This window comes from Haliotis asinina, chromosome 3 (genome assembly GCF_037392515.1).
Source record: "Haliotis asinina isolate JCU_RB_2024 chromosome 3, JCU_Hal_asi_v2, whole genome shotgun sequence".
In the NCBI taxonomy this organism is placed as follows: domain Eukaryota; kingdom Metazoa; phylum Mollusca; class Gastropoda; order Lepetellida; family Haliotidae; genus Haliotis; species Haliotis asinina.
In genome coordinates this window covers 39,085,660-39,099,313 of record NC_090282.1, presented here as the reverse complement: position 1 = coordinate 39,099,313, position 13,654 = coordinate 39,085,660, and the positions used below count along the sequence as shown (strand labels likewise).

At 40.1% G+C, this 13,654-nt stretch overlaps 1 protein-coding gene across 1 annotated transcript; it reads right to left on the bottom strand.

Moving 5' to 3' along the window:
- Positions 1-7,276: 7,276 nt before the first annotated feature.
- Positions 7,277-11,668, bottom strand: LOC137276823 (uncharacterized). The gene is made up of 4 exons (XM_067808469.1): positions 11,423-11,668; positions 8,964-9,078; positions 8,290-8,373; positions 7,277-7,537 (listed from the first exon to the last, which is right to left on the bottom strand). Exons 1-4 carry the CDS (start codon positions 11,521-11,523, stop codon positions 7,325-7,327), a joined length of 513 nt encoding a protein of 170 aa, XP_067664570.1. The 5' UTR covers positions 11,524-11,668; the 3' UTR covers positions 7,277-7,324.
- Positions 11,669-13,654: the final 1,986 nt, after the last annotated feature.

Here is a 13,654-nt window from a genome sequence, read left to right as displayed (position 1 = left end):
AGTAAGTGGTCGCGGGAAGGTCAGGTTGGCAGACTTTGGTTTTGCATGCGGAGTCCGAAGAAAAGATTCACTGACCAGAACATTAAAGCATTGTTTATATTTACCAAACTGCTAGCTTGCCTCAATAGTTCCCTCTCATAAATTGATCAAACTGCCAGTGTCTTCGCCAGGTGTGGACGGTGTTATGAGGTAACACCGCCACGTGACACACGTGTTAGTTGTGCGCAACGCGTTGCAAAGTTTGATGACAGTGTATGTTTCACCTGGGGCAATTTCTAGGGTACAACAGAGAGTGAGTTCAGTTTTACGCCGCAATAAGCAATGTTCCAGGTATATGACGGCGGTCAGTAAATACTGAGTCTGGACCAGACAATCCACTGATCATCAGCATGAGCATCGATCTGCGTAATTGGGCACCGATGTGTCAACCAAGTCAGTCTACCTCACCACCCAATCCCGTTAGTCGCCTCTTGGGACAAGCATGGTTTGCTGGAAACCTATTCTGCCCAGTATCGTAGCGGGTCTTTCAAAGTACAATAGGCATCTCAAATATCAGTGCATATGTTTGTCGTTCCTTATAAGCATTTCGACTAAAATATAAGGCAAGTGCTGGCGACTAATTTTCGTTCATTGTGTGATGATTGTTGTAACTGCTTGAATTATAAACGTGGTTTGTTGTTCATTATTTATTTGTATGCTTTCAGGATTTACAAAATTAATAGTAACACGGTGATATAAACGCCTTTTCGTGGACATGCTTTGCCACATCGAAGGATTTGTATTTCAGATACAGTGTGTTTTGTTTGTAATATTGGACGAGTTTGTTTTTAGGCTACAAATGTTGTTTATCAGGGTCAGTTTCTCGGTGTCACGGATTGGCATCAATATTGCCGATGTGACGCTCAATATCAACTCACTGACTGTTTCTCTGTATCCGGTTCAGAAAGCGATCACAGCATTGCGTGGGGTGAACTAAGGCGTATCCAGGGCCCCGTTTCACAAAGCTCTCGTAGCGCGACGCCTACCGTAAGTCAGTGTTTGCTTCGAGGAAAGTTGCGAAATCTTAGGCTTACGAAAGATTTCTGAAACTAGGCGGGGATGTTCAAAGTCATGCTTGTCTGCCTGTGGCAAGGCGCCGTGGTACAAAACAACCTTAGCACTACGTCAGTCGTAAGTCTATGTCAGTGTATGGGAGTTACGATCACCTTAGCACTAAGATCTCTCTGTACAACGGCATAAAAGGCGACTCAGCTTGTCGTAAGAGGCGACTAACGGGATCGGGTGGTCAGGCTCGTTGACTTGGTTGACACATGTCATCGGTTCCCAATTGCGCAGATCGATGCTCATGTTGTTGATCACTGGATTGTCTGGTCCAGACTCGATTATTTACAGACCGCCGCCATATAGCTGTAATATTGCTGAGTGCGGCGTAAAACTAAACTCACTCACTCACTCTCTCTGTACAACGGCTCCCTGGATTTATACCGGCTGTATTGCATTTGCGCGAAACGAAATTAATAGACTCTGCAAGGCACACCATCATACACACTACTGGCTATTATCACCTTGTAGTAACATCTTTTTGTATGACGCGGACAGGTCTTTGCATTGTTTTTAGTCTCGACTATCCCTCAGAAAAAATACCAATATAATCGGTAAACTTGACCTTTTTAAATTTGATTCAATGAAAATATGAAATATACATGCATGATGGCACACGAACGTCTGAGTTGGTCATTGTAAAGCCTGTTGCAGATGGTGCCATTCAAACCATACACGCAACGAACGTCTGTGTCCCTTCTGTGCCATTCCTATGATCGAATCAGAGTAAAATTTTGCCTCGAGAGAGAGAGAACGACCCGTGAAGGTCGCGGGGTAGAATAGGTCTTCAACAACCCATGCTTGCGATAAAAAGCGACTAATTCAGTCCCTCCTGGATTCCGCGGCAAATATTTAAGAATTCCACGGCAAATTTAAGCAAATTCTGCACCCTTTTTTCAATATTCTGCAAAAAATTCTGCAGTTAAAACATTTAGAAAAAACAAGAAAAACATCACACAGGCCTTCATAGTTTAATTCTCACACACAGGTATAAAGTTACGTCGACAGGACACATCACATCTTGACTAAGTTTGATGACAAAGCACCCACACCTTTTGCTGTGTTTAAGAATTAAACAATCGCTGAAAGTTGTTTCTCTCCTCTCATTCGTAACTTGGATGCAGACGAACAACTTCCGGTTTCATGCAAACAACAATAATTGAGAACGTAATTGAAGTGTCAAATTCATCTAATAGTAATTGGAAGATGCCTAAAACATGCTTTACAAATAAAGTGTCTTTAATCATGATTATTTTGAAAATGTTGCCACAGTAAATATGTCAGTTCATTTTATGTGTAACCGATCCTACTTTTGACATGAACTCTACTTGCCATTTCGACTGTCAGTCAGTTTTCACTCAGTTTTAAAATAAGCACATTCCGCGGCAGAAAACTGGCGAATTCTGCACAGATTCTGCATGAAAATGTGTTTTCCGCGGACCAGACGTTTTTCTGCATGGAAAGGCAAATTCCGCGAGTTTTTCTGCAACCGCGGAATCGCGGAACCCAGGAGGGACTGGACTGTATGTTTGTCGAAAGAAGCGAACGGGATCGGGTGGTCAGGGTCGCTGACTTGGTTGACACATGTCATCGGTTCCCAATTGCGCAGACCGATGCTCATGTTGTTGGTCACTGGATTGTCTTTTCCACTGGATTGCCTGTTCCGATTATTTACAGACCGCCGCCATATGGCTGGAATATTGCTGAGTGCGGCGTAAAACTAAACTCACTCACTCCCGTTCATATATGCTTCTGAAAACAAGTTTTACTTCTCAAAATAATATTGCTACAAACACCTGTATATATTCTTAGTTGTGAAAAGGTACGAGGTATTTTGCATCATGCTTATCTTGCGTTCACATCTCTACATGTTCACCTCTGTAGCCATTCTGTCACTTTTATGGCGCTTCATGTCATATCTTAAACTTTCTGATATGTATCACGTGTATAATGATCGGTGGACATGTGCATTTAATGAACTCTCTCTCTCCCTCTCTCTGTTTGTCTTCGCTGGTGCGGTTATGCAATGGTTCCGACAAAGTGCACGTTTAAAGTGCTACTAGTTTATGTTCAATTTAAATACTCAAACGGGTTTCGTTTCAAGTGAAACGTATCGTTATACGTTGCACCGTCATTGTTTTAGCGGACGACACCAAGCCTGCACACACATTTAAGTTACACAGTACAAAGCAGTTTCTTGAAACACGCATTTCTTCATTACAGTATCAGTTGAAATAGAAAAGCCATAAAACCAAATTATAAAGCAGTCAATTTGGCAGCCAGATACATCAGTGCCATGCCTGATCATGCGGGAAGCCATCTATCAGGTGAAGTGAATGTCTATTGTACACATGTATATTATATGTATAATGTAAACAAGGCCACGGAGTGTCCACATGGAGATTTAAGGCACACTATCACGCCACACTTCTCTAAAAATCAATATTGGATTTTTCTCATTAATACTATCAGCGAAACTAACATATAATGTCTTCCGAAAAAAAGGTTTTAAGACAACAATATGAAATTAAAAAGTTCGAATGACTTACCGCAACGCTGCATTAAAATCGACCAGAGCGCCCTCTACCGACCGAACTTTATTTAAAGCGAACCTCATAAAGTTATTACGTTTTGAGAGCTCCTTACGAATATCCTATCACACAGTGTTGACGAATGGTGTTTCAAAGTAACAGGACACTGGGTCCTGTAAGTTTCAGATGTCTGTCTGACCCATTGAAAATTCACAGGACCCACAGAATAAAATTAAACACACATTTAAGATTTAACATTTCTCATAATTGGCATTGAAATTATTAACATTATATAAAGACAAACATCATAAACATTAATTTATAAACAGTTAACAAGTGTCACATGCCACATATAACAAGTTTAGACAAAGTCATTCTGATATATTCAGTCAGACACTGGGGCCAGCAGGTTGGGGACTTCTGTCTGACCATTGCCAAATCTGCCAGATTTGTCAGAGGGTCAGACACTGTTCGTGAACACTGATCACAGTTATCCATGTACGGAGCGATTGTTTACATTCCATATATAATGTGGCAAGTGTTATCTGTTTGGAAGCTGGTCGCCTCGAATTTTCAGTTATCGATTTCGGGCAAGTGGTTAGGGATACTACGTCTTTTATTGCATCAATAGAAAGCTAAAGTGAGTCCAATTATATATTTTAGACCAATATATTGTTGAAAAAGCGTTTCATTGTGTCTTTAAACATACTGTAGACTGCCTGCAGGCAAAGCAAATTCATAAAATCTGTTATCTTCCAACTAAAATGTTTAATGTGCAATGTAGAAATGACGGACACCTTCCTCCACCTTTGAACATAATATTTTCGTACGTTTTGCTTTTTTCACAAACTTAAAGCGACACTGCTGATATCCTGAGGATGGATTAATCTCAACTTGATTGGGTGTAACAGCCTGGTTTGTCTGTATTGGTGTTTTAACTTCATCGTGTGTTTACTTCCAAACTTCGACAAACTGAAATAGTTTCACGAATGTCACCGAACATCAAACATTTCGCGGAATTGAATGTTATATTCACGACTTGAAGGGTACAATTAATGCCACATATTTTCGACATTATTTGGGCCTATAGTACATATACATAACACTGGGGCATATGACCTCACTTCTTATTGATGAAAAAACCCCAACTGATTATCCCTTACCACTTGCCTGAAATCGGTAATTGAAACTTTGATGCGAACAGCTTTCAAATTGAGAACACTTGCCATATATGGAATGTAACGTTAACCAATAGCGGAGTTGCATGCGTGACCAACTCGTGTTATTCCGGGACTAACCGAATAGCGACTGGTGCAGCTCATTCGTCACAACTTGCCCCTAGTAACATCCAAGAAGACTCGTGTTCCTATCGATGCTTGTTATGTGCGAAGGTACAACAAACCAATCAGAAGGAGCGTGCTTTGACAAATATGTAACTCCCAGTATTTTAATCGGCAGTGGCATGAAGTATTAAAAAATCTTGAAAAAAAAATTATATATATCGTCATATGGAAAGCACAAAGATCAGAACTGTTGCCCTTGCTGATTTTACTAAGGATATTGCCATGCATTGTGAGTGATTCAAATATGAGGGCTCGCATGAGTGAATTTCTGACGATTATGCGGGCTTGTTCTGGAGATTGTACGATCGCTTCCAACAGTTTTCGGAAATTTAATAAATTCAACTTAGACTTTATTAAAACGTACTGACGTGGAAGTCGAGGTGGTTTAGTTGGATAGGTGCCTGACTGTGACGGCGTGGGTTTGAATCCTGGATGGGACTGAATATAAGAATTAGTACTTTACTAAGAAATTGTAATCCCAAACATAACAGGTTACATTTGACCACTTTCTAATTGGCATTGTGTAATCACAGTTTTAGGAAATGTTATTATAAATAGCTACGAGTTTCAAATCACTAATATTTTATCTGTATGTAACTACATGTAATCAAATTTTATCTTTAACACTGGGCTTATATTTCACACCTCTCATGATATTTTAGTCTGACTTTCGAGGTGATCATTCACATTTCTTTTCAGGGAATTCATTTAACATTCTATCAGGGGTTTGACAGCAAAGTTGCACGAATGTTCAGTATGAGAAATATTTAAAAGTCCTTATCTGTTTTTGGATTTAATGTAGTTGAGAAAACATTAATTATATGTATATTCAATGAAACAAAAACAGCTGTCAGAAACAATGTCATGTACACATGTTGTAGGTTTTCGGACGCGTTAGAAACATTCTTTATACCTAGTTTGAGGAACAACTGTCAACAAGTGAACATGTGTGCCTTCCGAAAACATGTGACGGTGTGACGTTGAAGGATCATATTTGTTTTCAAGCACCGGGCTTGTAACGCAAAAAAGACAAAAAAAAAGTGCCGTTGCACAAAGCGATTTTAGCACTAAGGTGACCGTAGCTCTCACACCTTAACATAGACTCAATCTAGTCTTAGCGCTATGGTTGATTTGTACATCAGCACCCAGGTATCAGGGTGAAAGGTTGGCAAGACGACCGATTCAGTCAGGAATAAAGTCAATTTAGGATCCTGCATCGCGGCCCTCGGCTGTGTAAATTAATGCTAAGACGCCAGTTTGCTTTACAATCTCCTTGGTTTCACGTGTATATGCTCTATACATTTACCTGCATCACAAACAGTGAATATATTGTCCACGAAGCGGCGGTCGACAATGTTTTCTGTCGAGGAAGATGGCGCCGGACTAAAAAGGACGGGGGGTAACTCACGATTTGAGAAGTAAGAGTAATCCAGAGTGAACCCCCTTACCTTGGTGATGCTAAATTCCCTAGAAACCACATATAGCGAAAAACCGCCGCGCTTTTCTCAATAAGTACTCATTCATTTATTTGTGTGAAACATGATTTTGTAAAATAATATGGCTAGTGAAACTGCCTGATTTGGCTGTTATCAGACTAAATAAAATGTTGAATGCGTGTCCTTGTACACTGGACCCGTGAAGGTCCGGGGTAGAAGAGGCCTTCAGCAACCCATGCTTGCCAAGAAAGGCGACTATGGTTGTCGTAAGAGGCGACTAACGGGATCTGGTGGTTAGGCGCGCTGACTTGGTTGACACATGTCATTGGTTCCCAGTTGCGCAGATCGATGCTCATGCTTTTGATCACTGGATTATCTGGTCCAGACTCGATTACTTACAGACAGCCGCCATTGAGCTGGAATATTGCTGAGTGCTGCATAAAACTAAACTCACTCCTTGCACACCGGTGGTATGGGCGTTGTTCATAATATCAATCACTGGTTAGCCTAGATTTCCTTCAACACTCCCGATCTAACCAAAATAAAGTTAGACGACACGTAAAGTTCAAGGGGCTGATATGGGTGCTCTCACTTTCTGTTATGAACCATTAAATGATGGTTAGAACTGGTCTTCAGCAACCTATGTTTATCGTGAGAAGCGACGAACGTTATCTGGTGGTCAGGCTCGCTGACATAGTGGACACATGTCATTGTATCCCAGTTGCGTAGATCGATGTTCATGTTGTTGATCACTGGATTGTCTAGTCCAAATTCGATTATTTACATACTGCCGCAATACAGCTGTGATATTGTTGATTGCGACGTCAAACGACCAAGAATCCAATCCTTCAGTTGTGGTAATTCATACGTTCTGAATACTTTATTCGAGTAAAACAAATACTTGAACAGATGTTTAACTGGGGACGCGAAACTGGAACACAGCTACCGCTTGGTGGAGTTTGTTGTCAGTCTCCAGTTTAGCGATGCTGAAGGGGCGGGGTTCGAAAGTAACATTGTCACCGCTGCTGTCCCACTCGTACAGATACATCTGGTACCTGTGGGTACCGTTAGGTGGCGTAGGCGCTCGGTAATTCACAAGATACTTTTCTGTGTGCATTTGTCCATTCTGCAAATAGAACACAAGGTTATTAAACAACAACTGTCAACAACATGGATATTGCTTTCGAAAAAAATTGTTAGATACTCCAGATTCTAGTCGCGTTGTCAAACAGTTTTGTCGAGCACAGATTGGTGTCTATGTGGAAAAGTCTCCTATACAGAATAAAGAAGTTGTATGTCCATAAAACTTATCCTCGTTCTTAATCCTTTCAATTTCTAGAATGCCAATCAAATAAGCTCTATTTCCCATGTTATTACAGCGTATTACTATTATGGGTTTATTTTCAAGGATGTGAAGAACCGGATGGAAATCACAAGAATTCAAAATTTACAATCCTAAAAATGAAATTTGGGCATTGCGACATCTATCTTCCAGACGACATTAGTGACACCTGTGTGATACACGTAAATATCCGGGTTAGAATAGGTGTAAACCTATGCATGCTTTTTGGAAGCGACTTCAAGGATAGAGTGGCCAGGCTCGCTTACTTGCCTCAAATACACCATCGTATCCTAGTTACTTAGATAGATACTCATGATGTCAAACTCTGGAGTGTCTAGTCGAGAGTCGCCTATGATCCGAAGTTGCTGAGAGCAGCGTTAAATATAACACTGACACCCAAATGAGTGAGTGAGTGAAGTAACCGAAACTTCAAAGTGTGGATATTAGCAGTGATGTGTACCAGGTATTTTCTCTCACCTATCACGTCATCTTAATGACTGACCGTCTCAAGCACTTGGCTCAAGTACTAAATTTACCTGGAAGGTCACAATGGCCAATGCATGGAGAAATGAGCAACCAGGTGCGTCCGGGTCGAGCATGACGAACAGGTACCTCTGTCCCTGAATATACAAGGTTCAGATCGTTGTATTACATAAACCAGGGCGCCGTTAAAGAAACATACTGTATACCTTAGGAAAGTGACCGAAATAATTCCACACGCACCCCCATCCCCGCCCGTCTTCATGTAAAATGGTCAGTTAGTACTGTGAGCAAGGTTTTAAGAAAGATATCGTGATTTTCCTGCGCAAGTTACACAATCGCGAGTTCATATGAACTGCTTTATAACTGCAAGGCCCTATGATTTTTTTTAAGATTTCAAACCTCGGGCTCAAGGATCATAAAACAAACATCGAGGGTACATCAATCCATGTTCCCCTCATGACCAGTGAACAACCTATAACGTCAACATGTGTCAACAGTTGTCTCAGCTGTCATAGTCGTAGAGAGCGTTTTTAAAATTGCACGAGGATGTCTGTAACTCAGTTTGCGCGTTATCAGCATCAACTGAACTACAGTGACTATATCACCTGTCCTTCATATGCATAACTAATGTGATACCGGGGACGTATTATTTTCAGCAACAGAAGCCCCTGTGAACCGAATGTGTGACTCTCAGATAAAAAATGTGTGAGTTGGCTGATCAGTTCACCCTTTGTTCATCTACGAAGTCCACATCAGGCATCTCGAGTGTTTGGGCTTGAGGAAATGTTTCATCACACAACACTTGACCACCCACACCAAATGCGACACGCAGTAGAGAATTTCTGTAAGCGAAAGTTTCATAAATATATGAAGTTCATGTATACTCCTCTCGCCTACATATTTTGAGTGGTGGTACCTTTAGTTTTACACCATGTCAGCAATATTCCAGCAACATCACGGGGGAAACCAGAGATGACTTCACACATTGTACCCATGTGGGGGATGGAACCCTGGTTTTCGGCGATCGCCTTGATCATTACCCTTTTCAAAAGCGTTGGTCTGCTGACAGAAAATATTTCATTCAAAACGCCGATAGTCTGGTATCAAAATGTCAATGAAGTACTCTCCGTAAATTATTGACTGTTTTCACTTAAAGAGTGAGTTAGTTTGGTTCCACGCCGCTTTCAGCATTATTTCAGCAGTATCACGGCCGAGGACACCATAAATGGGTGCCACTCATTTTATCGATGAGTGGATTCGAACCCGGGTCTCCGGCCTGGCGAGCGAAAGCCTTACCCACTAGGCTAGTCCACCGCACCTGTGTTTGTTTAATTAAACATTGGAAGGGTACTAGGAAGAGGTCAATATCCCACTTTGCGGGCTTATCACAAAGAGCCTACAGCAAGTGTGGATGAACGATAGGTCGGGAGGGGTACATTTTGCTGTAGTTGATAAAAATAGTGGTCCAAATGCTTCACGGTTAAGGGAAATGATACTGAACTATAATATTTGCCTGACAACGATTTGTACACGATGGTGACGAACTCACTGATTCTCCTCCGTAGCTTAGATGTTAGAAAGTTACTATACCTCTTCAGCTTTAATAACTAGTTTTTGCTATTATTAATGTGTATAATATATGTATTGCGCATTTCATATGTATTATGTTACCTTTCATAGTCTCTCATAATCCCATTTAGGATGGCGCATCATATGTATTATGTTATCATGTGACTTGTATATATTTTATGTGTATTTGGTGAGACGTAGATAAAGTACATTGTATCTGTTTGCACGTAACACTTTTCAAGACAGCAAGCATATCTACCAGACTTGTGTCAAACACAAAAGTTGATCTGTATACCTATAGTAACACTTAGTTTCTGATAAGCATATCTATAATCCGTTTGGCCCAAAAGCGGACCGATGAACTACTATGTAACCCGAAAACTAATAAGCATAACATACTCAATGAAACGCTGATCATAACCAAAACATTATACCAACTCAGTGAGGAATTTGCTGAATTTTTGTCCTAATTTGTGTCCCTTTCTCTGGTCACCTATCTCGTAATAAACAGTGAACTGTGTCAATATTTTTATGATAGCTTGTTAAACAACTTTGTAATTTTAAGGAAAGTCTGCAAATCCCCCACAGAGTTGGTATGATGATTATGATCAGCGTTTCATTGCGTATGTTACGTTTATCAGTATTCAGACTAGACTGCACTTCATCGGTCCACTTTTGAGCCAAACGGACTATACCAGACAGAAAAGGAATAAAATGAGATCGGAGAGTCAGGACTGAGGAAATCTAGATTTGCTTCATTTAGAGCTTTAGCATTGCAGCGCGGGTTCAGTAGTGGGAAATAATGTTGTTCAGGGACTAATATGTGAACTGTGGTATGCACAATATATCAACTGTGGTTTTGGTAGACCGTGGGTCTCTCCATTCCCATTACAGTTTATGAAATGACAAATTAAAATTCTCGTGAAAACTTGTGAAAATGCACTATGTGCACTTCCCCAGGTTCGATTACCCACATGGGTACAATGTGTAAAGCCAAATTCTTGTTCCCTCCGCCTTGATATTGTTGGGATATTGCTAACAGCGGCCTAAAATATTCTCGTTCACTTCCCCACGCTAATAGCTATCACTGACAAAAATGTATCATATTGTATCTTCTGTCATTAACGAAAGATACTTTTTTCCCGCGTGAGCGGGCATCTCATTGTAAGGTACCTAATCTTAAGGGACGTTGACCTGTACCATCAAATGTAGCTAGGTTATATGAAAAACCAACTGCCTGCTTTTGAATTTTGAGATATGACAATTTCTGTTTTTAAATGATAATGCAATGAATACATATGTTTTCAAAATTAAACTCATTTGCACTTTGTGCTTAAATATTATGAATTCAAACTTGATCTCATCACTATATGGCTGGAATAATGTCGACGTGATATAAATCCTAACTCCATTCAACTCACTGGACTGCTAAGACGGCGTCAAACCGTACTCAATCGCAACACAAATTATTGTTGTCGAGTAAAACACACAGCGTTCAGAGATGAAAGCTGCCTTTTCGCTAACCCACTAACGCAAATACATTAGCGTAATTACCATACATGCGAAAGAATGAATCATGAATAATATTTATATGTAATGCAGTTAATGACTACCTACCTCCCGCAGAGATCTTCGTCAACTCTGCATGTTGCTGAGGCAGCGATTAATGACATCCTTGTGGCGAGGAGGACACACGCGCACAATGTCCTGGTATGCATGCTCGATGATGCAGACAAACCTTTGGTGATTTAGTTGGACCTTGACTTTCGGAGTAATGACTTTGGCCTGTTTCTGCAAATGGTTCTTCGCCTCATCCACATCCCGTTATAACGTGTCGTACTTTATAAGGGAGGTAACTCGTATGGTTATTGTTAATTTCGTCTCTCAGCAGTCACGCAAAAGTCTATGTGAAGGTAGATAACTGCCATGTTCGTTAATCAATAATCTACACTGCACTGGCTGGAGATTAACGTAAATATAAGCACCTGCCGCAAGATGATCCGAGTATCCAATAATAGACTGTATAATTACGACAGTAATACGTCTTTGTGAGATATATGCCCTCATACGAAATCATTACTATCAGACACATTTTCAGTGGAACTTGAATTGGGGATTTCATGCATTCAGCTTGAAAATTGCACCTGAATTCTCAAACCGTGAATATATAGGCCTGCGGAATGGTCCAACTGCCGAAGCGACGACTCATAACACTGAGTAAGCGAGTTTAGTTTTATGCCGCTTTTCGCTGTATTCAGGCATTGTCACGGCGGGGCACTCCTGAAATGGGCTTCACACATTGTTGGTGGTGGCGAGGGGAAGAAGGGACACATGTACACTTCATTTTCACCCGAGTTTTAATGGTCATTTAACAAATACTAGTATTCAGGACAAACGGGAGGGTGCGCACCACAGCTTTGAGCATACACAAGGTGCGTTATACATGGCCATTATTGCATGTATCAGATATATATCTAATACAGTTAGTTATTAATGAAGGCGATACTAGCTTGAAAATGGCACTTGTAGTTCCTAAGGTTTATTGAAACTAACCTGTTTATCCATATGCGAAATGCACTTGAAAAATAAACGAAAACATTTTTGTAAAAAATATTGGGTTTCGTAAAACGTATAGTCAGATGGACTAAATGTACTACCCGTCAAAAGTTCAGACTCATTAGTGTAAATGTATCCATTTACTTTAGTGCTGTTCTATACCAAAGTTTGCAAAATATTCCACGGCGTTTAAAGGTACTCTTTACACATGAACTGATGTATAATTCAAAACGTTGGAAAGATTATTGCCATAAATGGTGACACTCAGTGAAAGTTGGCGATTTTTAAACCAAACGTTACACCAAAAACGCAGCTGTTTTCCTGCACGATATTTGCACATATATTTGCTCTCTACTATAATCTGGATCATACGTGTTGGTGACTGTAGCCACATGTTGAGCTCTTTTTTATCTCACGTCATATGGACTACATTGTAATCAAACATTTCCTATCAGGGACAGTTGAGTTAGATAGTAATTCAATGCAATCAACGAGTACAAAAAAGCTTTGGTGATGTGTGGTACGTAGAGTTGATTGTGTCACCATATGTTACTAATTACCTTAACAGGTTGTGGCACGTTCAAATCCAGTATGAAACAGTTTTATCACCGAATCGTGAAACATACAGTCAATGAAATAATTTTTCGTTTACCCATGATCAGACCTGTTGGGTGTATGAAACGTGAGGCAACTCTAAACCTTGACACAGGCTAATAAAACAAAACATCGAACAAAAAACATTAAGAATTTAATTAACACCTTTGAAAATAAATGGAAATGATGGCCATATTTATGGCCTCTCTCACAAGTGTCCAATACTCTCTATTTATGACCAGGAGAAATACACACACATCGGGCGGCCACGTGATACGTAAAGAGTCCCAGAAATTATTGAGTTGATTCAGTAATTATCTAATACATTATTGATTGTACATAAACTATAGAAATTTTACTTAAATAAATATGTTGAGATATGGTTCTCTTACAATCTATTTGTAGGGCAGATAATGGAAATCTCGTTCACTCTGTGATACAAGCAACAAAATTTGCATACATGTTAACTTTGCTACGCTTACTGAAAAAATAACCTAAGACACTCAACTGCAAAATTTTAAGACTGCCGACATTTTTCAAGATGGCCGCGGTTTATATTACACTATCTTCGTTTCAGATCCTGAAAACAGAATCTTTCTTTGATTTTCAACGTATTTGTGTGTCATTGTATTAATTAAGCTATTGTTTATGCTATGTAGCAAATATAAGAGCTTCCAAATTCCAATGGCCGCCAGTTTT

Coding starts and splice junctions, on each gene's coding strand:
- LOC137276823 (XM_067808469.1), bottom strand. CDS start 11,523: ATGCATACCAGGACATTGTGCGCGTGTGTCCTCCTCGCCACAAGGATG. Junction 9,079..11,422: donor GACGAAGATCTCTGCGGGAG/GTAGGTAGTCAT, acceptor TTTCGCTTACAG/AAATTCTCTACTGCGTGTCG. Junction 7,538..8,289: donor TGGCCATTGTGACCTTCCAG/GTAAATTTAGTA, acceptor TTCTATTTGCAG/AATGGACAAATGCACACAGA.